Source organism: Poecilia mexicana, unplaced genomic scaffold (assembly GCF_051168715.1).
Source record: "Poecilia mexicana isolate PSO_F unplaced genomic scaffold, ASM5116871v1 scaffold_10, whole genome shotgun sequence".
NCBI classification, from domain to species: Eukaryota; Metazoa; Chordata; class Actinopteri; order Cyprinodontiformes; family Poeciliidae; genus Poecilia; species Poecilia mexicana.
This window is the reverse complement of record NW_028263379.1, coordinates 6644195-6670360: the sequence shown is the minus strand read 5'-3', so window position 1 is coordinate 6670360 and position 26166 is coordinate 6644195. Positions and strand designations below refer to the sequence as shown.

At 38.4% G+C, this 26166-nt stretch overlaps 1 protein-coding gene across 2 annotated transcripts in view; it reads left to right on the top strand.

Moving 5' to 3' along the window:
• Window positions 1-26166, top strand: part of fstl5 (follistatin-like 5) — a 192898-nt gene that overhangs the window by 150992 nt on the left and 15740 nt on the right. For both annotated transcript variants that reach the window (XM_088009371.1, XM_088009370.1), the window contains exons 9-12: window positions 4041-4202; window positions 5738-5872; window positions 25399-25425; window positions 25643-25761. In XM_088009371.1, coding sequence (XP_087865497.1) covers window positions 4041-4202; window positions 5738-5872; window positions 25399-25425; window positions 25643-25761 — 443 coding nt within the window. The remainder of the gene's footprint in view (window positions 1-4040; window positions 4203-5737; window positions 5873-25398; window positions 25426-25642; window positions 25762-26166) is intronic.

The following is a 26166-nucleotide window of genomic DNA, read 5'->3' as shown; positions in this document are numbered from 1 at the left end:
AGATTTGACTGAAAAAATCTGAAATGAGAAAGCTCATTTGATTATATTTCTGTTCTTTGTGAATATTTGGGGAATTTGGCTCTGCACTAAGTATGAAGTATTTTCCACCCACTGTCAATCTATTTTCTTCTCTTCTACTCTCATCTCGTGTTTTAAGCAGTTTTCATATTATGAAGTCTAATCAAAACTTTGGACACAACCACTTCTCTTATGATGAGTGGGTTTGTCAAATTATTTGGTACTTTTTGGAGTTCCAGTTTTCAAAAATCAGTTGTCACACAAAATTCCTTTCACTCTTTTATTGGGATATTGTGCAAGATAAAAAGTAGTGTATAGCTGAACAAGAAAGAAATTGGCTTCTCGCTGTTTTACAAATACAAATCTGAAAGGTCTGGTGTGCACTTTTGTTCTGGCGCCCCTTTATTCTGATAAAATCCAGTGCAATCTTTTGCTTTAAGAAGTCAGATATTCAGTAAACACTGTCCAGTAGTTTGTTGTTGAACAAACAGCAGCATGAAAACCAAGAAGCACTCCAGCTGGGTAAGAGAAAAAGATGCAGAGAAAGTTGAAGCAGGTTTAGGTTATAACATGTCCCAAGCTCTAGATGTTTGCATGCAGGCCAAAAAGATGTCAGTTTTGGCCTCATCAGACCTTCTTCTACATGTTTACTGACCTAAATGCAATTGAGAATCTGTGTCAAGACTCAAAACTGCCCACATAGACTCTCCATCCCATCTGACTGAGTTTTAGTTGGATTGCAGGAGAAGAATAGGCAAACATGTTGAACTCCAGATGTGCAAAACTGAAAGACACATCAGAAATAACTTCCAGCTGATGCTGTTCAACAAATTGACTGGAGTAGCTAAATACAGATGGATGCATAACTCTTTGGGTTACTTGTAAAAAGTAAAAAGATGAAACGGAAGTTATATAACCTCCTTTCACTTAACCAATGTGCACCAGGTGGTTCACCACATCAAACTTACAAGAAATTACTAAAGAACTTTGGTTTTGACTAAATTCATGCAAACTTTGACTCCAAATCTACTAGCATGTGAAAGAAGTTAGAAGAAGTAGAAATTATTTTGCAATAACCAAACCCCTAACTTCCAGATTAAACTGAAACCTACAGAGATCTCATCTGATCTACTCTTCCTCGCTTTTGTACACCATAGATCAGAAAGCTTCAGTTCTGGTGTTATTCTAAAAAAGCTTGCTTACTAGTGTCCATGTGCCATCTGCATTAATGAATGCATGGACAAAAAATCCTGAATCAGTAAGTGCACCTTTAACTTACTCAAATTATTATTTTAAATTAGTAAATTTAAGATAATTCAAAAATGTTTCCCAGATTTCAAAGCAAACCAATTATCAGAAGGCCTGCAAGGGATCCGCTGAAGAACCGAGAGCAGAAAATAAATAGGATTTGTGTCAAGCAGAAATATAATTGTAATATTTCTAGTGATATTTTTAAGCCTTAAACGGCTTCAACATTCTAAATCCGACTTGCATACACAATTCAAAACTCCATGCATACAGACGCAGGAAGGACTGGAACTGGAGAGTAAATCTGTTTTCCTACTAAAATGTCAAATAAATATTTATGAAATATACTGTTTATCCAAGCTTTTCTTTTTGCAGATTATGTCTAAGCATGACTGGACTTTTCTCCGCACTGGCTTAATCCCACAACTTCATACTAGCCTGAGGTTCTATTACATCTGTGCATGGTTGCCTGTGTTAAAATTGCTTAATTCATAAATTGCATTGATATTTGTACCTACATTTCAGGTTGATAATCAAAGCCTCAGCCAGATTAACATACTTATTTTAAGTATACAGGTGCATCTTGATGGAAGTCGAAGAATTTAATTAATCCAAAAAGTGAAACTCGTAGATCTATTTATTCATTTCAACTGTCTGTATATTTCTGTATATTTTGATGATAATGAAGAGAAATTTAAAAATCTGTTTCTCAAAAATGAGATTTTTTACATTAACTCAACATAAAGTGATGTGCAAAGACAAATGTTTTGTTATGGCCACGTTATGGGTCACACAATAATGGGGATTAGTTTGTGATTGCCACATGTTATTGGAAAATGAATTGGAATGAAGCAAAACCCTTTCAAAAGTTTGAAATTACAAGTTGTGGATTACAAATAAAGCCGCTGCTTCTAGGCAGTTATTTTTTTTAAAGATAATTCTTGAGTTATTATTAAAAGATTAGAGATACAAGAACCAACAATGCAAATAAGCTGAATGCTGATATTGGAGCAAATCTCGGCTTCAATTTCACTTCATCAGAGTCTCAGGCTGTTCGTCTCCATGCCACTCTGCACTGATGCAATAACTCATTCAAAATAAAACTGACACATTTTTGTTTATACACAGTATATCTTACATTAGACTGACATTTCTACATTACTCTTATGAGTTGTTCTATAACCCTGAAGATATCAGTCTGTTTGTAATAAATCTACATGATTTAACGTTTGAATTTAATTATTAAAATAAACATTTTACAATATTGTAATTGATTAAAATACACTTTTTAATTTAGACTTAGACAGACAAAATACTAGACAATAAAGATATATTGCAGCACGCACCATCAACAAAAAGCATTTGCACGCTTTAGTATGTGCAAACACTTGAATGCACTTTGAGTGTTCGGCTGCTGGGATATAAAAAGGGAAAAGGGATAAACTGCGCTTAACAGAAATCACAAAATAATGGCTTCTATAGGTTCTATTGCAGTAGTGTTTTTAGTGCTGAGAGGCACCAAAGTAACAGGAGAGTCTGTGCTGCTGTGATTGGTGGGGATCGTGCATTAAGAGCCCTTGTGGCCCACAGGGCACTCTCTCTTGGCGGCTAGGAAGATGCAAACTCCAAAACCCTGATGTGCTGTGATTACCAGGTGGCTGTGACAGCAATCTTTAGTCCTTTCATTCACCTGGCTGAGTAAAGACTTCCTCTGACCACAAGCCACAGGAAATGGTCTCTAGCCCGCGTCTGCTTTCTCTGCAGATGCCAGAACTCTCATTTCCGTCATCAGCTCACACATCAGAAGTCCATTTCAGACAACAAACAAAAAAAAATCCACTGATTTGGGTCACTGAAGCTGAAATGGGACAGTACAAAACAAAATAGTGTGATGGAGATTTGATGTCCTCATGTGAACCGCTGCCAGGTTGTCATGGTTATATGGGAAACACTGTGGAACGAATCAGGTTGCTTTTTAAAGTATTTTTTTTGTCCCTGTCCAACTTTCAGTCACAGTTTCTTTCAGATAAACTTTCTTTTTGAAAGGTTTTATCACTGTTATGGTAGTTAAGGAATGCATCTCCCGTTAGAGGATTATTCAAATCCTTTCTTTTGATATTCACCATGTTTTGTGGACTAAAATTTAAACAAGTTCGCCTCAGGCTATAGAACAAAACTTGTGGCATCTTAGCCAATGCATAAATGAATATTATTTATCCATTTGAGTGGATTATTGATTTATGCTAATTTGTGAATGTTGGAAATACAGTATGAAGGAGTGGTTATATTTGTTTGTTTTGCTTTGGGGGATACTAAACCCTTGAAACTCTGGCATGAACCTGACGGGCAGTCCGAAACGTGTAACACCAGATGCTCATTTAGTTTCTGCCTTTTCTCTTTTCTCTCATTTTGTTTTCACTGCCTCTATCCTCTCATCTCGCTTGACAAAAGGTTACAGAAAATCAATAGTAACCAAGCAAAATCAATAGCATCAGAGCAACAGTTGGCTCCCTTATTTATCTATCTGATGTGTTTGGTTTCATGAAGCACATTAACCTTATCTAAACATGTTCAGCAATGCTGCAAATGCACTCAAACCTACTGATAGTGTATGCTAATGTGGAGTCAGAAGTTTACTTGGCTTCTTATCTAAACCATCTTGTTTGATAAGGGTTAGTAACTTCTTAAATGATGATAGTAATGTAAACAGCAGTGTGGAACAAAGCAGTGTTTGTCTTGATCCAGCTCTTATCTGTTTTCCTGCCACCTTCCAGTCCCTCCAGTCATCAGAGTTTACCCAGATAGCCAAGCCCGGGAGCCAGGAGTTACCGCCAGCCTGCGGTGTCACGCTGAGGGCATCCCCAGCCCACAACTCTCCTGGCTCAAGAACGGCATGGACATAAAGACCAAGCTGTCCAAACAGCTCACCCTGCAAGGTGAACAGAAGTCCTGATTTATGATCTACTCCAAGTATTTATTAGTTTCTTGTACCATAGCATTTCCTGAGGATGGCAATTTAAACTCTGAAAATGTGATTACTGGTTCAGCGATGGGCTGGTGGAATAAATAAAAGCCTATACACATATAGACCCAGGAACACAGTTGAAACCAGAAGTTTACATACACCAAATAAAGCCAAACCTTTTTTTTTTATCACTCTCTGAAGTTACATCAGACCAAACTCATCTTGTTTCAGGTCAGTTAGACTTCAGACAAAGAGGAAAAAAAAATATGTGTCTTCATTCCATGTATGTAAAGTTTTGGCCTTTACGGTAGATGTGTGTTGCTCATATTGGATCCCCAATAATTTGTTTTAGTTATATTTGTTGTATATTTCAATTGGTTAAATTCATTACAATGAAATAGTAACATAATTATCAACCCTTCAAATTAATTTAATACACAGAAAAATTCAATTCATTTTGTCCATAAAATTTCAAAATGACTGTTGGCTATTGTGACAAGTGTAGCTAAAAAGATTATTAAGTAGCTTTTTTTCATAGGGAGCTTTTATTCTGAAGCAGTGATCTGAGTCACATTGAGTTTCCAATTTCATAATAGTTTGCTGAAGGGTTTTGTGCTGAATAATGTCTGGAACATCTAATTTTACTCAGATTTTCAGAGACGAAAGTATCATCATCACCATGTGTAGCATTTGCTTTTATCTGTCAAAAAAAGGCTGCCTGTTTGACTCCTGTTTTATTTAATGGATGACCATGCAGTTTGATTTTCACACACATTTTAGACACATTCTTGATTCTATGAATCATTCAGTTACAGAGTCCAGAGCATGCATACTATTACTATTGGGTAGTTAATTAGGTATTTGCTTTCTACTACTCTATTACACCTACAAGTAATTTATTTGTCATGTAGACATGCGATTTTAGTCTAAAACAGCATTTAATATGGTTAGAGATGTTGAGCAGGACTGTATGAATCATACTGGAAATTAAATAAGCTAGCCACAGATGAAAAATATTCCTGTTTGGGGAAACGCATAACAGTTTCTGTGGCTAATAGCACAGTATGCATGAATAAAACAAAACTTTGCAGAGTAACTCATTATTTATGCTATTTTCATTGTGATTCATTTGCTGTGTATTCATGTTTTAGAACAAAGTCTGGTTTTCTTCTGAAGCTCTTGGGCTTAGTGTGACCTCAATGATTCACAAACATCTTTTTTAACCACCACCTTCTAACGTTTTGTCAGGCTTGCTAATAAACCCAACTTAAATTAGAAAGATTGTTTGAAGATTCTTAAGGTTCAGAAACTTTAAACCAGCAGATGATCCTGTTATGAACTTCCCTACTTTGAACTCCTGCCTTTGTGAATTCTCCCTGAAACAAACACCATCCGTCTGTTATGTAATGGCACCAAAAGATGGGAAGATGGGGGTCTCCTTTTATGTCTTTCTGGAAAGCAAACACATTGCCCGTTTTTGTGTCTCCTCTCTGCTCTTCCTCAAAGCTAATGGAAGCGAGGTGCATATCAGCAACGTGCACTTTGAAGATACGGGGGCATATACCTGCATCGCCAAGAATGAGGCCGGCGTGGACGAGGACATCTCTTCACTGTTTGTGGAGGACTCGGCACGCAAAACCTGTATGTATTAATCATGAAGTTTTTTTCTCTTTTTTAAGGGGGTGTAGTGGAGTAAAGCTAAAGCTCTTAACATTTATTTTTATCTGTTTTCATCATTTTATTTCTTGTGATGCAAAGACATCACCTTCCAGAGTGATGTCCTCCAGTTTGTCATTTTAGCAACAATTATTCTGTCTTTGTTTTAAAGAGTACCTGCCCACTTTGTTACGTTTGCATTTCACTTTTGTTTTGGATTGTAGCTTTTGATATTTGTACTAATTTTATTTCCGGAAATTAGGAATATATGTAAACAACAGGTGTGAAAAAAGTGAGTCTGTATTCAGTGAGGAGAAGGAAATTGAATGAAGCATCAGCAGCTTAAATTCAAACCAGCACCTGTTGATTCATTTAAAACTTGTTGAGAGCAAATTCTGACTGTAATTTTAGCAACATTCAGCAGATCTTGTAATTTCTGCTCCAGTGCTGACCAACACTGTTGCATCAGTGTGTTCCTACCAACAACTGTGTCATCAGGTCAACCTCATCTCATCAAACCATGCAGTGGTTTTGCACATGTTAATTTTCTCAAACTGGTCACTTTGTCTATATTTGTGAGGGTTTGACTGCTCTGAAATAAAGTAGCTGTGAAGCTATTCCAAAAACACCATCTGTTACGTCACTCAGTCCATCTGCAGCTAGCGTTCCCACAGCATGTCGTTTGGACCTGAAATATTCTATTATCTTTATGTGGTGAATGGAAGAGAATATAAATATATACTAATATTGACCCTTTTTAACTACATCATGTAATCACATTGAGGCTCCAAGATGGATGTTGGAAGTGGGTGACGGGATTATTGAACGGAGCAACTGCTGGTATTTCCTGAGGTTTGTTTGGGCAGTATAGCTGTTGCTTCCACTCTGGCTGTTTACCACTTGGTCAAGCTACAGGTTGTAAACATGGCATGGTCCGGGTTTTGTCCCCCTTGAGGTTTTCTGCTGACTGTTCCCTTGAATGAGTCCGATGGTTTCCAAATCTTTGGGCAAAGCGTGTTTCCAGCAGAGACAGCTTTTTGGTGGGTGAGGAGAAATCAGGCCTGTTCAGCTGTTAACTTCCAATCCTGGTAGGAGAACTCTCCATCCTGTTTTCTGTGTTCCCTCAAATTCATTTAACAACCAACTAAACACTCTGTGTGTTATATACAACAGGGCATCAGAACCAGAGGTGTTTTGTTAAGGTTTTTTGAATTACTTATATAAATTGAAAAACTACTCGATTTATTGCAGAAAAATAAAAATAGCCTTTAAGCTGTTTGATGCATGAATCTCAAGGCTGATTTTTTATTTATCTAAGTCTGTCTTAAAAATAAAGTATTAACCCAGACACTTTGATAAGAAACAGCAAATCATCTTTATTTACTAAGGCACTATGTTACCATCAAATTTTTCTAACATCAGGTTTGTGACACAAGTAACCTTATTTATATCTGCAAGCATTTCTCAACAAACAATCTCCCCTTGTTCTTTCCTCATGAGAAGAATCGCGAACAGTAATTAACTCTGACCTTCTTAAAAATGTCAGAATTTGTCTTCGGGGCATTCATCCACATCCAGTCGTTAGCGTGTTGTATTTTTTCTGCGGGTAATTATGGCTCCCAGTTGGTACAAGCGTTGCAACTCTGCAGTCAGGTCACACACCACGTGTTCACCGTCCCAGACCTGTGCCAAACCAAATGTGTTTAGATGTGATCCCTGCAGAGTGGAGCTTCCTCTGCCCTGCCTGTCACACATCAGAGGATCATCCTCGACGAGGTCACAAGTTGCCCCCCTGCGCTTTGAAGCTTTTGAAGATCTACCGAAGGCTAAAATGATGCTCGGAGTTAGATATGGTAGACCCTTTTTTTGGAGAGAGTAACCCCACAAGACAGGACTTCAAAGAGATGTCAAGGGAAGGACAGGCAAGGTTTGTACTGCTGCTTTAAAAGGAAAGAATAAACAGACTTTTGTACACATGTTGTGATCTGTCCTCAATATCTGACAGACTGAATGTATGACCCATTCTAGTTTTCCTGTGACATCACCCTCCACATTCAGAAAGTAGTTAGGAGAGCAAATGAGAGCTGACGATCGGTTTTCCCGGAATTGGCTGTCAATGTAAGCCTGCGGCTAATGTGGGCTGTCAGTCTGCACCGCCTGCAGCCCTTCACCGCTAACATGCTGCTCATCTGATCCCACATTATATAAAATCTGACATTTCACTTAAAAGCTGTTTTTGTGTACAAAATATAATTTGAAATTTTTTTTTTATTTCAAGACGTGTAAAAAAATAAATAAAATGTCAGAAAAAAATGAAAATAAAAAAACCTTTCATATTAAAAATTATATCTGCACAATTAATTTATTTTTATGCAATCTATACATTGCTTACCTGTAAGATAACCATACAGTGAAACAAAACAACGAAAAACAAAATCTTTTCCTGTTCTATGTAATCCATTTAATATAACCAAGTCATGTTTAAGTGCTGTCACTACATCCTTCAGCAGTATGCCAGCAGCTCCCCAATGAATACTTAAAACTCTGACATCCATGTACTTTTGTAACAGTTTTTTTATATAATTTTTTAAAACTGATTTATATTCAAACAGTCTTCAAGTCAGACTGCTATTCACATGCTCCTCATTGTAGTATGTGCTTTGTTTTCTAAAATTCAGCTTTCCTTTTACCTCTTAACCCCTTTTGTTGCAGAAAATATATTTATTAGTAGTTACTTTTTAAAAAATATGACGTGTGCTTCCAGTCAATTAAAATGTAATTCAAATGCATCAAAAATGGCAACTAATTAGTCAACAAGTTAATTAGGTTAATATTTACATGCATTGCTGCTGTGACTGCATCTCATAAGCTTGAAGAAAAAAAACAAATTTTTAATTTCTATTAACCAAATGTGAATTAAATTATTTCTGGTCTAAGCCCTTTCCAGAAGAAGTCAGATGAGGTTGGTCTGCAGTGATATTCATAGCAGCCGGATGGTTTTATTCCTGACTGTGGGTAATAAAGTTTAATGATTTTTATGATTTAACTGGAATACATCATATATGTGATGTGCCATTTAAAGCTGGTGAAGAATTTAGTTTATAAATGTAGCTCTTAACTACATTAAGAATGAAAATTGAACTATTAAATTTGCTTTTATCTTAATAAATATATCTGAAACATTTGCAAAATATCAGTTCTAAAATCTCACACAAAATCAGCATTCAAGTCCTGAAAACTTCAAAGACAGTCGATCCTCGGCTAACGGTGTGTTTTCAGCCCTGCTGTTCCTTTCCAATCCGTCGTAACCCTGTTACTTAAATCATTCTGCAAAGCTGCTTTTCCCTTTTTGTCACCTAGATTAGATTTGTGACACAGCTGGTGTCATAATTTTCCAGACAGTTACTCTGCCAAATTATTTCTTCTTGTTTTCCATCCTTAATTTTAACCTCAGGTGGGGTCTCTTTTTGGACATCTGTTCACTCATGTTGCGTCAAAGTCCTGCATATCAAAGAGACTTGAGCTTATTAAAGGTAAAAAGAATGTTGGAAACTGATGCCAACTCTGATGTAGCTCAGCACTAATTTTTTACACTAATATTAGTGTATTCTGTCCAACTTCCTAATGGTCTGAAAAGTATTAAACTTTCGGACTCCGGCGATGCCGCAATAAGCTGATTCCTTACAACAGAGATGACATCCTACATGTTTTTTGCATGGAGTGCGGAGACGCTGTATTTAACATAGAAATAGAGAATAATGGCGCAGTTAAGTGATCTAACTGACTTTTTATCATTTTCTTGTGGAGGCAGTGCCTTGCCTGTCTGTTTATTCTGTGGTTGTAACAGTTCAGGGATGTGAATACTGTAAAGAGCCCCTGTTTGTCCACCCATTCCAGTGACATTCAGTCTTCCAAAATTATGTAAATAACTGTATTCCTCTTCTGAAACAGCTATGCATTTATTTGCTATAACTGGAAAAAGAAATGGCTGATAAGACTGCAACTAAAGTCCTCCAGTCAGCCGTTATGGATGGATCCAGCTGCTCCTTTCACTAAAACAAACACAAAGCTCATTAAGTGTGGGAGCTGGTCGCAGGTTGAGGATTTGACCATTTCGAGTCATTTGCATTATCTTGGTATTTATTAAGTGAAAGCAGATGGCCAGACCTTTCTTTGGGCTTCTCATGCCAGAGTCAGTGAGTTATATTTTGTAGAAAGACGACCAGCTGCTGATGAACTGTGGTTCCACGGACAGCAGAGGAATTTTGTTTATAGATCAAAAGTAATCAGTCAACACTGCTTCTGGATGTACCTGAAAGCTTTTCTTATCCGATTATTTAAAGTTAATATCTTCTGTTATTATGGGGATAATTTCAATTTACATGGATTTTATAATAGTTGCTTTTGAATAATGAGCTTGGAATAATTTAAAATAATGTAATAATGTTTTTTCTTTTTTTTTTGCCATAAGTGTTTTAAAGTCTATTTATTGAGACCTTCTGCCAACAGTGACTGCAATCTGTCACTATTTTCACAAGAAATATTCACATAATTTAGAGATAGTGTGTTCATTGAACTATTTTAAATGAAAATGTGTTTGTGAGTTTCCATACAAACAAAATCAGTTGTCTTAGCCATCACACATTTAAAATAATTAGTTTCTTCCAAGAGTTTGAATAAATTAAAATGTCTCTGAGTAAAAACATAAAATGAAAAGCAAGCCGCCCCCTTTTTTCTTAATGCCATCCCACTCAGCAGCAGCAATTAAGATTAATATATAAACAGGAACACATGTTGCCTAGGATTTTAACCTCACTAGCCATCAAAAACACAGAAAAAATGTGTTCCAGTCCAGAAAAGCAATGTGTTCCAGTAATATAAATGTTTTCAAAAATACATGTTAAAAGCAGCGACAGAACTCAATGTTCTTGGTTAAGATAACATGACCAAACAAGCAGTTTTTAATCTATGTGTCTACTTTAAAGCAATAAAAATATAATTACTGTAAGTTTAACTCCATCTTGGCAAAAGAGTCAGCTGTGATCTTTATTATAGATTGCACTTGTTCTGCTCTCTCATTCCTGAAGATCCTTTAACCTCGCCTTATTATCTCACTTTCATCAGAGTCTGGCTGATGGCTTCTCACTGACCTTTATCTTTAGCAACACTCTGACTCTCACTAGTGCTTAAATCTTGGCACCAACTTTCAACTTGAGAGCTCTTCCCTGTCAGAGCGGTCAGTGTTTGGCTCCCTGGCTGTAAAACTGCAGTGAGTGTGGGTGGGACTTCCCTGACAGCAGCAGTCACTGCAGCGTCTGTTCAGATCTTCAGCTGGGTTTAGATAAGGAAAGCAATCACAACGGTCGCCTAACACTTCTCAGTCCGATGCTGGACCTTGCTTTTTTCAGTTTATTTAAGTTCAGGAAGGGATTCATTTCAAAAGCATCAAATAATTATAATTTTATAGTATTTACTTAACAGATTAGATCTAAAGATATCAAATCCAATAGAAAATTAGTTTTCTAGTTTAAGGATCATTTGCCAAAAGTGTTTTATTAGGCAGTATTCATAGAGATAGAGATAAAAACCCACTGGTTTTTAACTCAAACTCAAATTAATCCAGAAAAGCATTATCAAGGATTTTAGGTTTATAATTTAGTATAATATTCAGATAAAATAATTTCAGTGTCTTTCTTACTCTTTTCTCACTGTTTGTTCTTGTGCTGAGTTTGTTGTATGGTTGCTGTAAAAAGTGTTTCAGCACATAAGACATTAGTACTGTTAAGTTATTTTGAGATTTTTGTACTCATAACATCTTTTGCAAGAGTGCAGAAAGATGCTGAAGATAATATTTCACCATTATTTAAGATTAATGATGGTGAAATCATTTATCTTAAAGACCTGCAAGGACTTGGGAAACAGGAACCAGAGTGTTTAATCTGCAGCAACATAAAGAGTAGCTCCCCTAAATTGCGTTGAAATGGACTCTGAGTTGAGGGCCATCGACAGGTGAAGTTATTAACCTCAGTGCAGAAGAAAAAAACCTATCAGGACCAAAGGATCTGCAAGGGGGCCATGTCTCTGGTTTTTAGTGGCTCATGTAACTAAAGGTTTCCTCAGGAGGGAGAGTGAACCAGCTTCATGTTTCCTGTGCTAATAGGTCATTGCCAGAGGTTTAACCGCAACTTGGTGAAAACCTTTAAGCTATCAGAGAACTAAATGTATCACAGCCAGTCACAAGGAGGGTTCTACCGGTGCCTTTTAGCCAACATTGGATCAGAGCCGGAAAATGAAGTCTTTGCAAACCGTTGATATTGTGAATTATCACAGTAAAAAGTTTGTTCTAGCTGAAGTAATTCTGATTTATCACAATAACCAAATCTTTTATGCGCTTCACAGTTTGCATTACAGTTTGCTTTTCCACAATAAACACAAAATTGAGGTTGAAAGGACAGTAATCAAAAGCAAGGTTGTGGAAACATAATGGTATGAAACATGGCTCCCTGTAGGAATGAGAGCCTGTTTGGACTAAATCTAAAGTCCAACAAAGTCGTTCAAGGTAATCTGGACAAGAGGGAGCGTTTGTGGTTAAACGGTGACATGAGGGTACGTCACTAAGGTAAGGCATTCATAGAGAAGGAGGACCTTAGAGTTTTTGTATCGCCACTAACAAGGTTGGTCAGAGTCTCAGGTTTTAGCTCCTCCCACCACATTTTTTTGTTACAAATATTATCAAAGTTGCATTTTTTACCTAGCTAATCTGCACCCACAGATTACTTTTTTTTTTTTTTTTTTTTCAAAAATTTGTGAAAAAAGTAACTAAAAGCCAAGTAAAACTTGGGCTTCAGAAGATTGCAAGAAAGTCTAAGCACACAGAAAGAGATAAAGTAATTCAAGATGTTTTAAAATGTGCAATTTTCTGACTGTAGAACTATTTTTATCTGAAAAAAGGGATAATTTCTCACAGATTTTCTGTGGTATTCACAAATACCACAAAAATCATTCAGACCACCTTAGTAACTCAATCTAAACAAAATCTGTCTAGTCTGATTATGTGGAGAAATCAGCTCTACTATTAATGATGCAGCAGGACCAGGAAAAACTTGCTTAAATATATTAAATATTGATCCTGTCATATTTTTCTCAAAATAAAAATTATTTTTACTTTTTTTTTAAACTCTTTTGCTGGTTTGGCTGAAACGTTTGAGCATCAGATACAAATGCATTTAGAATGTTGCATAATAATGCAACTTAAAGCATCAGAGGGATATGTACAAAAAATAAGTTTTACCTGGAAGGCTTTACCTTGCAATACAGGACTAAGTGTGTTGTTAAGGCCGAGAAGCATAATTAATTCAGGACACTGCGTAGTTAGTTCCTTCCCGGTTGGCATCTGCTTGGCAGCTAAACTATACTAAAGTAGTGCTTAGAGGGAACATTTTAAAAAGAGGTTATAAGATTTACCTGAAGTTTGACGTTGGTGAGAAAAATCCAGATTATTTGGTCCTGGAGGGTGAAGCTACCAGCTAGGCTAAGAAGGGTCAAAACCAAAGCAGACTGCATTGTCTTAGAAGTCCAAACTCAAAAATGTTACAGCAGTTCATATAAACTTTTTTATGAACTATTTATTAATCATATGCAAATAAATCAGTGATTATTTGTGTAGTAAATTAGTGAACAAGTCACATATATTAGGAAATGTGAACAACCATACACACACAAAAAAATCGGACTTAAAAAATTTCCTAAAAGTGAGCATTAAAGCTTGCAGTGTGAACGTAGCTTAAATCCAATCTTGAACCTGTATGTCACCCATACGGTAAATCCATATGCATGTCTGCACCATGTCAAATTTAGTGAACTATATGCTTTATGCCTCAACAAGTTGGCACTAGTTTAATCAAGAACTTTTGAACATCTGCAAACTCTACTTAAGACATAAATCACTAAGTCAGAATCCTCATTTAAGCTCAAACACTCAAGAACATCAAGAGAGTGAATACAGATCAGCTCCATATGGCAGATTACACATTGTGGCCAAAAAGGCTCTTTAACGTCATTGATTTAGTCTTCCCTCATTTACGGAGCCACTCCTGCTTCGGCATTTTGCCTGCAGGCAGGGCTGAAAACGAATCCTAAAGGAAAGTTTTATATTCTTCAAGCTCAGAAACGCAGACATCCAAAAAACTTTGTCGCTGTTCATTTCAAAGCTGCAGCTCTTCTGTTCTTTCAGATATTTTTCAGTAGGTTTTCCATTTTAACCAGTTCTTACTTGAGCCACGGCTCAACAATGAGATGCACATTCTTAACAGGGATGGCTTTTGCCTTGAAGCAGCAGAATCAAGGACTCTGATTCTGCAGACTTTGAGATGCTGGTGGGCATATACAGGCAGCAGAAAGGCCCCGATCTATTAGCACTGATTTAAAATGCAGTCAAATGACACATCATAATTGTACTTTGAGATGTTTCCGAAACCTGACTTCCTGGAGAGTAATGATCTATTTCTAAGAATTCACAGTTAATGACATGCCTTAGGCTGCTCATTCAAAGACATCAGTTAGTAAGAGATCTGAATAACGAACTTTGCAAGCTGTCAAAGGACTGAATAAGATATTAACCAGGAAGGAGAGCGATGAAAAGGGCTGCATTTGATGTTCTGGAGATCAATTCATATGAAAGAAGCCTTGAGGTCAAACCTTGTTCTTTACAGGCACAACACTGGATTGTTTTTGTCTAAAATGTATCCAAGCGATTTGCTGTTTAGCCAAACTTGAGCATTCGCTGTTCTGAGGTCTCTCTAACCGTGGCTGTCACCAGCAGGCAGAGCCCCATCCATCTCTGACAGGCTGTTGCTAAACTGGCATAAATATCTGCCCCTCACAATGTGCTAATTATTTCTGCAGTGTCAGAAGATCTGCATGGCTCAAAGCAAGCATTTGTTGCTTTAGTCTTTTCACTTTCTGCACCATTTCATGCCTCACACCCGAGATTTGGAGTAATTCATCATAAACAGTGCTTTCAGCTGCAACTTTATGCATTTATTGAAGCAAACTTCTCAACTCCAACAGAAACTTTTTTTTACTTTTCAGTACCACTATTTTGTTATATCAACTTTAGACTTAATTATGCTTTGTCATGTTTTCAGTTTTTTCCTAATATTTGAAAGTTTTGGTAAAACTTGAGGTTTTTGCAAAGCAAAAGGTTAAATATCTATATAAACAGCAGAAGTGGCAGAGCAAACATCAAACGTCTGAAGACAGTTTTTCACTTTAGTCAAGCCAGTACAGGTTTATTAATCAATGTATGACCTTTAAATACTCCAGCAGGGATGAGGAGTAATAAACCTCTAGTGAAGTAGAAAATAAGGACACTGTGGAACATTAAGAGAGCTCCGCTTAGCGTGATGAGGTTATTTCAATTTTTTTGCATGACAGATCATTTTCAGCTGATATTAGGTTAATTTAAAACTTATCACTTTGTCTGAGCTTGTTTGTAACTTTTGTGATTGAGGATGGGGCTAAATGCATGGAGTCAGACATTTCACATCAATTAAAGGTTGGCGCATCTCTTAATTTTCTGTCTTCAATCTAAGTTATAGGTCTATCATTTGAGAGCAGTGGAAAGTTGTTTTTTAAAGGTTTTTTTCTAGCAGTAGTGGCCTTTATTTGCAGTAGATTAGACAGGAAATGGGCAGAGAGAGAACAGGGGAAGACATGCAGCAGACGGATGCTTCGAGGACTAATAGCCTCAATATGAGGCGGCCGCTCTTCCTCTACACCGGCCCATCAGTGGAAAGAAGTTTAATCTATCAGTTATTTACCACTAAACTGTTTCCAAGTGATTGCTTTAGGGAAAAAGAAATATTTCTCCACAACCAATAATGTACCAATATTGTAATATTTTTGTTGCCAAAATCAGTGTAACAGGCAAACCAACAGCTATTTAGACGGTTCACCAATGATAAGAAGCTGAATAAACTAAACATAATGAACCAGTGCTCAGTTCTTCTTCATTAATCTGTATTTTGTCTGAAAAAGTAAACAAAAAAGCATTCACATTCACACAGCGTTTATAACCAAAGCTTATTTACATCCATTTGTGCTCTCCTGTTTCTTTTTGCTCACAGAAACTGAACCTTTCTGTGGAAGATTTCCCAAAACAGCTGCTCTCATTCCCGTACTTTAACTCAATCTCAACATTTGATGGAGAAGTTATGGATTAAGACTTAGATTTGCAATCAACACCATCAGTTTGGTATTCATCTTTAATGAAAGTTTGATGCATTACATGTTGTGGCTTTGGGCTTATTTTCCCGGTGGACCTTCCATACCTGCCATATGGCAGCATGTTCCCACTAAGACACATCCATAATGGGGCTATCAAGAAGCAGTACTGATTAGTTTTTCTATTTAGACTCACATATTAGACTTTTTTGCATAATTCTCAGAAACAACCACCCAGCGATCCGCTCCATGCCTCCCTCTGTTCCATGAAGCTAGCTTTATTTGTAAAAGCTCAGGTTTTTGCAGAACCTGGATGGTTTTTCTGGTGATTTATACTGAACCAGAATCCGTTAAAGGAGCGGATTGTCTTTGCAGCTTTATGATGAAACTATTTTCTGTAATTTAATAGTTTAATAGCTCATTAAATAAACATGCTTGTGGGGTACCACATTAACACTGCAAGCCTATGTAGCTTTTATTAGCAGTTAATTAGTATGGCTATCTGTTTAGGTAACCAGCCTGCAGTCAGCGTCTAGAGATACTTTTAAAAACAGCATTACCTTAAGACTGCTGGGTGTTGCTCCCTTAGTTTAAATGAATGTTTTGAAACTGGAGATATTACCAAACAGCTAAAACTACTTTTATAAGAATAGTGGGAGCTCTCTACTTCTCTATTTACCATACTGCTGGAGAAACTCTGCTCCCTCAGGCATTTCTTGGGCATTATAACAAAAGGCCACAGAAACATTGATATAATTCTAGTTTTTTTGGACTATCCCATGTGAAAATACACTGGATCCACAGAACTGACCCACAGTGAGCTCTGACCTGCACTTGATTAGCTTAAGTTGCGTGTCTGAGACACTGTAAAGGCTAATTACTGAGGTTAATTAGTTTCCAGTCTTTATAAATCAAACATTTTTGTTGGCCCCATTTGCTGAAGAAATTTCAGCATCCTTTTGAAGAACATGAAACATTTGTTTTTGTTTTGATCATCTTCTGTTCATCTGTTTTAATTGGTTAGAGAAGACATTTTGAGAACAGTCAACAGTGTTTGACTGCTCTATAATCCAAAACAGTTTACATACTTTGCATGAAGGTTACCTAAGTCCTCCAGTATCTTGGCTGTGCCTAGAACTGCACATTTCTGGACTGAGATGTCTGATGTTGTTCCTGGGATCTGTTTGAGCCACTGCTCCAGTTTGGGGGTGACTGCCCCAAGGGCCCCGATGACCACAGGCACCACTGTGGTCTTCACCTTCCAGGCCTTCTCCAGTTCCTCTCTGAGGCCCTGGTATTTCTCCAGTTTCTCGTGCTCCTTTTTCCTGATGTTGTAGTCACTTGGTATTGCTACATCCACTGCAACGGCTTTCCTCTGTTCTTTATCCACCACCACAATGTCCGGTTGGTTCTCCATTACCATCTTGTCTGTCTGGATCTGGAAGTCCCACAGGATCTTAGCTCGGTCATTCTCCACCACCTTTGGGGGTGTTCCCCACTTTGACCTCGGGGCTTCCAGTCCATATTCTGCACAGATGTTCCTGTACACTATGCCCGTCACTTGGTTTACGCTGTCCCTGCCAGCATCTTGCACCCTGCTGTTATGTGCTGGACTGTCTCAGAGGCCTCCTTGCACAACCTACACCTTGGGTCTTGTCTGGTGTGGTAGATCTGAGCCTCTATTGCTCTGGTGTTTAGGGCCTGTTCCTGGGCGGCCAGGATGAGGGCCTCTGTGCTGTCCTTGAGTCCAGCTTTCTCCAGCCATTGGTAGGATTTCCTGATATCAGCCACTTCAGTTATTTGTCGGTGGTACATCCCATGTAGGGGCTTGTCCTCCCATGATGGTTCCTCCAGCACCTCATCCTCTGTTCCCTATTGTCTGAGACATTCACTGAGCACATCGTCTGTTGATGTTTTGTCCTTGATGTATTTATGGATCTTGGATGTTTCATCCTGGACAGTGGCTCTCACACTCACTAGTCCTCTGCCTCCTTCCTTACGGCTCGTGTACAGTCTCAGGGTGCTGGATTTGGGGTGGAACCCTCCATGCATGGTTAGTAGCTTCCAAGTCTTAACATCCGAGACATTGACTCACTGATCCACACCACCAGGATCTACAGCACTGATATTGGGATGTCATTTGGACTAGAGAAGTGTGGTCAGATGGTTACAAAGAGAGGGAAGGTGTCTCACTCCCAGAAGGAACAATAGCAGACATTGAGCACAGTTACAAGTACCTGGGAATACCACAAGCAAATTGCAACCTCGATGAGGTCACAAGGAAAGGAGCCACAGCCAAATGCCTCCAACGAATAAGACAAGTCCTGAGGAGCCAGCTCAATGGCAAGAACAAGATCCGTGCAATAAACAGCTATGCCTTATATACTAAAAAAACTCTCAATTCACAAGTTTTGTGGACAACAGTCAGTGAGCTGATCCAGTCTAAGTTACAGAGATTTTGAAATAGAAAACTTATTTCTCTGACTCATTTTGCTTCTGCTCCTCAGCAGTTGCATCAATGCTGAGATTCCCATTGAAAATCCATGAATTACATTGTGAATAAGTTAATTTGTGTCAAACTAGACTGACTATTAGATCAAACTGCAGTCAGCCATTTAGAATAATCCATCCATTTTCTATTAATGCTTAATCGTTGCAGAGAAACTCGAGTGAGTTTCTGGAGGACACCTTGGATCACTTACCAGTCCATCACAAAGCAACACAGAGACACACTAGACTGACAACAACTCATACTCTCTAGGGCAATTAACCCAGCATGGATGTGTTTGGACTGCAGGAAGAAGAGTGCCTGGAGAGAAAAACCAAACGTGTGGTTAGAACATGCAGACTCCAGAAACCCTCCAGCTGCGAAGCAACAGTGTGAACTAATACACTGCCATGCAGCGCTGAATCTTAAGGGATCTAAATCTTTTATTCCCCCTTCTATTTAGCATTCAGCCATCACCTACAGTATAACACAGAAGCATACCTTTGCTCCACATGTGTGTATTTCAATGTATATTATTCCCTTATTTCATGTTCACTGTCTCCCAGACACTTTTTGATGTCTGTTGAATTTGTTCCAGAAAAATTCAGTAAAGTAGGATTTCACATATTCAGATAGACGACTGTAAACTGAAGTCAGCTGGGGGAAATAATCGGTTGAAACAAACTCCTCTGATCTCCTGAACCTTGATTCTGCATGGCTGACACATCACAACTCCACTCCGGATTCTCCACAAAGCTTTTTTCTTTTATTTAACGTCGTCCACCATCCCGCCTGCTCTGCATCCTCTCAGTAGTCCGGATCAGTTTACATCAAAATAGGGTCTCTGTTTCCATCAGCCGGTGTCCTTTCCGTCACAGCAGACTTTCATACAGTGTTGGACACGCTGTCAACAGCAAAACGCTCAAACTAGACAGTGACGCAATCCACAGCATGAGCAGCCAGCTTCCTGTCGACACAGTTTCATGCTGAATGCTTTATAAATTGAATATTTTAAGTCAAGTAGAAAGTTTTCATGCATATAGAGTTAAATTACAAGACTCTTGCTTATAAGTACATCTAGGATTCATGAATGAATTTGAAAAGTGTGCAGTATTAGGCTGCAGACGAAAGAGAGACTCTTCATTCATCTTAGAAATATAGACAATAAGTCCAGAGTTTAATTTTAATTAAATGTATACCAAGATCCAATGAAAATTTTACAAACTAAATAATCTAAAAATAAATATGTCTTTCATATTTACACCGTCCGATAGTTATTACCCATAAGTGATCATTTTTTAATAACCCTTACTGTACAGTTGGTTTGTGCTGAAGCTCTGGATGTTTTAAGCTCTGAACTAACATGTCAACTTTAAAAACTTGGATTTTGCTCCAAGGATTAAGCTTTCTGATCACTTACCGCTCTGAAGAGATGATACCGACTCAAATCCGTCAAATGCTCCCAGCTCTAATTCAGGAGCAGTCATAGCTGTGACTTAGGTAGTGTCTTCACTCCACCTGACTTTAAAGGTTTCCCCTGGGGATGCGCAGAGTTAGACTTCAGTGCTAATGTATGCAACACTAAGCTGCCAAAAGCACAGGAGCACAGCTCTTAAAATATCTGAAAATTTTGAGACTGAATTTTATCTGGAACATTTTGAACCTTTTTGATGGAAAAGAAGTGGGATCAAAAGGTCATGCAGCCCAAGGACCTCAGAAAAACCCATCATTTTTTGTTGCTATTATCATAACACATTGGAGACCAACAACTAAGAATATTAGCATCTGGAGCTGGGGTGTAATCTCCTCTATACATGTTGCTACATCTAAATTTATGTGGCTGCCAATAAACTAGGACTATAGATTTATTTTCTTTTGCAGCTAAAGAGTTTATAAGTGGGAAGAAGATTATCACTTATGATTTATTTAGCTTACAAGGCACATTCAGGGACAATGAGACACATAAAGATAACTACCTAGTAGTTTTCTGTGGTATCTGGCACAGAAATGTTAGCAGACGTGCCTTAATGTCCAGTAAATTGCAAGGTGGCTCCTCCAAACCATTTTGGAGCCATTTTTGCTTTATGGCAAGAAAACATTTTCATGCTGAAAGAGTTCACAGCTTCAGGGAATACATTTTCCATGAAAGCGTATACAGGCCCTGCAACAGTGCTTAGGGACAGGACAATAGGTGGTACATGTCAAAGTGACATCAGTATGGAAGGTAGGATCCAAGATCTCTCTGCAGAACATTGTTCAAAGCATTACACTTCATCTGCCAGCTTGCCCTCTTCCCACAGTGGATCCTGATGCCATGTGATCCCCAGGTAGTACACCCCTGCCTAACACCAGGAGGATGGAGCACAAAACACCAGTTTTAAAGTCCCCACACTGGCTCCCTTTAGCTCAGAGAATAGATTTTAAAATATTGTCATTAGTTTATAAATCACTAAACGGCTTAGCACCACAATACATTAAAGATCTGTTGTTGTTGTATCAACCGTCTAGACCCCTCAGGTCTTCTGGTTCTGGTTCTGCTCTGCATCCCCGGAACCAGAACCAAACAAGGAGAAGCAGCATTCAGCTTCTATGCACCACAAATCTGGAACAAACTTCCAGAAAACTGTAAAACAGCTGAATCACTGAGTGCCTTTAAAACTCGACTTAAAACCCACCTGTTCAGAGTTGCTTATGGCTAAATAAGGGTTAGACTGTGGGTTTTAACTAAAGTTCTAACAGGTTAGGAAAGGGGTGCGGGTTTTAATGATTTTTATTTTTATTTTGACTGTTTATTACTCTGTGTTTTTGTTGTTAATGATGTAAAGCACTTTGAAATATCTTGCTGCTGAAATGTGCTATGCAAATAAAATTTGATTGATTGATTGATTGGCCATCCATGTGATGTAACAGGAATTATGATTTGTCAGAGCAACACCTTCATTCATTTCTGATGCTCACTGTTTGTGCTTTTGGCAGTATGCATGGGCCAACATGAGAACCTGACTGCTCTGCAACTTTGCAGCCACATAAGTGCAAAAGACTGTGATGCCTTCTATTATGATTCGTCTACTAGAACCAGCATCAAATTTTCAGCAAGTTGAGCTGCAGTAGCTCATCTGTTGCATTGGAGCAGATGGGGCAGCTGTCACTCCTTATGAGCATCAATTACGGTTCCTTCCATGGACCACTTTTGACAGATAATCTCCAGTGAAGAACTGCCATTTTGGAGACACATTAAAGCAGTTTTCTAAGCATTGCAAATTGATCTTTGTCAGACTTGTTGTCCGATATATCCCACCCACAAGCAGGTAGTGGGAACAAGCTTGAGTTGGTGCTAAGGAGGGTGTCTGGTTTGGCAACCTCAGGGTTTCATCTTTGCTTTTTGAACATGACGTGAATTTGTTGGCCTCTTTATGCCATGACTTTTCACATGTATTGGAGCAGTTCACAGTGGAGAGTAAAGTGGCTTGGATGAGAGTCAGCTCTTCTAAGCCTCAGGCTAAAAAACAGAAAAAGGTGGATTTCTCCCACTGGTTCAGGGGTCAATCTTTTGCCTGAGGTAGAGAAGTTAAAGTATATTGGAGTTTTGTTTATGAGTGATTGCAGCCTTTTTGCACTAATGCCGCTTCTTCAATAGTTTTTCCTAGTTAACAGAAAGCAGTACCAAAAGGCAAAGCTCTCACTTTATTGGTCTGTCTAAATTTTGACCTTCACCTATGAGCATGAACTATGCCTCAAGACCAGAAAAACAGACCTCTGGAACAAGCAGCTGAAATTAGCTTCCTCCATAAAGGTAGTCAGGCTCATCCTTTGAGAGGGGTTGGGGGAAACGGGGTCTCGGGTTGGACCACTGCTGCTCTTCATCAAAAGGATTCAACTGAGATGGTTCAAGCATCTCACTGCAGTTGATTACAATTTTGGATGAAAACTACAGAAGCCAAACTTTTAAACCTCATCTTTGAATTAAGAAAGTGAGTTCTAAGAACAAGCGGATGGGATTTATTTTATTTGATTGACAGCAGAGAAGAAACAGAAAGCCAACTACTGCTGCACTGATTTTTTTGCAAAATTTGCTCAGCCATGATGTACCAGAAGACAAACAGCATGCAATATTCACTTTTATTACTCAGCCAATACAGGAACTTTAAATAACTCTCCTAAATAAATTGGGTAGATTCTTCTCTCTTCACCAAACTTTAATGTGGTCAGTTTAATACCAAAGATGCGTATTCCTCTTTGAGGGTTTTTAGAGAATTGAGGAAAGCAATCACATTGAAGATAATAAAAATAAATCTTGAGCTATAAAGGTTTTTGTTTCAGAATTACAGTTAATTACCCCGATGGTTGTATTTATCTAAATCAATGAGTCACATTTGACTTTCCACATATTTAAATTCTTAAACTGTCACTTAGGAAAGTATTCATACCACTCTGCAGACATCTGCCCTCTTCTCCCTCAACACTAACAAGACAATCTTAAGGTCTTGTAGTCACCCCATTGCTTTTAAACATCTGAGATACCAGGTAAGGTTCTCACAGCCTCATAATATCTGACCAATGTAGAGGTTGGTCATCTTCCCGATTCAGTTCAGTGTTATGTGGGGCACTCTGCGGTAGCTGATGGGGATGTAAAGTCAAGGCACCACAGAACTGACCTATTGCATCAAATGCAGGATTTCTTACCATCATCATACTGGTCAGATAGCAGTAAAGTGAATTGAGAGAACTTTAGCTAAAGGTCATTTGTTCAGTAGTGGCAACACAGATTGTTAATTCAGTAGCAGCATCACCTGAAAACAGAAAAAATAGAGTCAGTTCATCACAAATGTGTTTTATCCTTTGGAAAGTGAAATGCCAGCCACACATTTTGTGTTTTGTGTTCAACATGGACCATGCTGAGCTCCACTTTACACCTTCTTTGGTTTCTCAATCCAGGCAAGGTATTTAAAAGCTCACATAAGCACAGGAAATGGCCGGCTTCATTGGTGATTTATGACCAGCCACGCAGCTTAGATGAGGGTTGATCTTTGTGGCTTAATGATGGAACTGTTCTTTAAGAAAAGCTTAAGTCCCAGAGCAGTTAAGACTTTGCACTCGATTTCTGTCCAAACTATTCTCTGCAGGCCTGATAGTTAAAGGATAACTCTGTTATCATTTTCTTGAAGAAGTGCTGGTTATCTTTTAAAAAAGAACGTCTTTGCACACCCAAGGCAGTCATCTGAAGTTACACTTTTGCTTTTACATCTGCTGTAATCCAATTACCTTCCCTCCATTATGCATTCACCATTTTCTGCCACGCTGCTGTGTTGAGCACCACGGGCTGTTTGGCCCACTGTCATAGCAGTGTGCTCGTGTAAACAAATTGAATTTGTGTAACCTTGCTGACGGGTACAAACTGCAGAGTCCAGTATGGCTGGTGAGAGCGGCGTCCCTAATGTTTGGAGCCCAGTGGAAACATAGTTATTACGGCCAGAAAGAGTGAACTCACCGCCTACAGTGGCAGTCGGCTTGTTTTGTTATATGGATGATGAAGTTGATGTATTGGTCCCTCGCATGCGCAGAACAGCCACAGACTCTCTACCCAGTGATGAATTGCTTCAATACTTTAGGCTATTGGAAAGACCGGAGCACACCAGATCTCATCTCAACTCTTCCTTTCCATTTTCTCCGTTTTCTATTTTGGCAGATCTCAAATAAATTGTATTGTTTTTTCCTTTTGTTCTGTCTTTGCTTCCCCTCTATGCTTCCTTGTTCCTCCATCTATAGACCCACTTCTTTTTGTCAAACTTTTAATGAGGTAAAAGGTATGCAAGGCTGCACTGGAAACACTTGACAAAGCACTTTTGAAAGATTAAGGCTGACTAACAGCACCGCGGTGCCTCGCTGCCTTTGTCTCTCCACCCTTTTCTTTCTCTGCATCTGTCCACTTGATCAGGAGGCTGCGAGGATGAGCATTGCAATAGAGGCAAGATTAAAATCAGATGTGAATTGGGCTGGAGATTGGTTTGCAGACTGAAATCGGAAACAGAGAGAACACTGGGGGAAAGATGAACAATGAGGGAAGGTCACCAGTAACGACATGGTGTGAGAAGACATTGTTGCTGCTGCTGCTGCTGAGTTGGAGGATAAAATTGACTGGGATTCAGGATTTGCTCCTATATATGCATGGAAAGTATATATATAAATATATATACATTGTCCTGCCACTTTACCTATTGAGTCGTTTAACAGCATCTTCTCTCGGAGTATCCAGAGGCTGCTCTGAAAGCCATCTGTCGGCCAGTGTTTTATGCCACCCATTAAAGCACTCAGGGTGTTGTGTGGCTTTTAGCCAGTATTTCATGTCATTAGTCACTTCTAAGTGAATTTAATGAGAAATAACCTGCTGCAAGAGCCAAATCAGCCATTATTTCTTCCTAATGCCTTATGATAACCATATAGGTTAAAACATTTGGACTATTTAAGTGTCTGCAGCTCATTTTGATTGAATGATTGTGTAGTAAGTCTTCATTCCCTTTTTTGAGAAAGGTTCTCAACACCAGAAACAAACTGTTATACAGTATTCATAGCTGACTGCCCTCTGTTTTGCAGTGTGGTATGTCATGTTATTTAGAAGCAGAGCATTTGATCGATTGTTTGTTGCAGTAGGAGTCAGAGACACTTTCCATAAAAGTTTCATGTAGTCTGCTTCCCCCTTTGCCTCAGCAGGAGTTTCTGTTTGGATGGTAGTTCTTGTAGAGTGGCCCTATTGATTCTTGCATTTATTTTTAACTGTGTTTCCCATTTCTCTCCTTCACAGTGGCAAACATCTTGTGGCGAGAAGAAGGTACGTCTGGGATGCTCCTGCTCTTCTATAGCATTCATTAACCTGAGTTAATTGAATTTGTGTAATAGAGTTACTGAACTGTGATGAGGAGGATTAAATGATTTGTTACTTTAATCATAGATAACATTGCTGCCAGCTTATTTCCATTCTAAATGTTCATACTTTGCAGCCTCAGGAGTTTTTTCAGGTATGTGATAAGCCTGTTGTTCTCCTGCAGGTTTCGGTATTGGAAACATGTTTTATGTGTTTTATGAAGACGGGATTAAAGTGATTCAGCCAGTGGCCTGTGAGATACAGCGGCACATCAAGCCCAGCGAGAAGCTGCTGGCTCTGCAGGTGAGTGATCATGAGAAAAGTCCAGAACTAACTTTGACCGAAGTCTTAAGTCTTAAACTAAGCAGAAGACATTAAAACACATCATAAAGGGATAAAATTTAGTGTTTGCTCATGAGATCTTTATGATCAAAATTGTGTGTTTTCTTCAGTCATCAAACTTTATATTCCAGGTGTTCATAAATTTGCACAAACCTGAGTTTTGCTACTTTTAATTGGTATTTTTGTCTTATTCTTTTAGTCAAAATTTGACAGGAGAACCAAATAATTTTGCAACAATTCAAACTGTTGTCTTGATTTTCCTAGCAAACAGTTTTCAACTTTTACTGCTGATGTTAATTCAAGTTTTTCTGCGCAAAAAGAAAGCCTATCGTAAAAATAAGTAGAGTCATGACTGGAATGATAAGC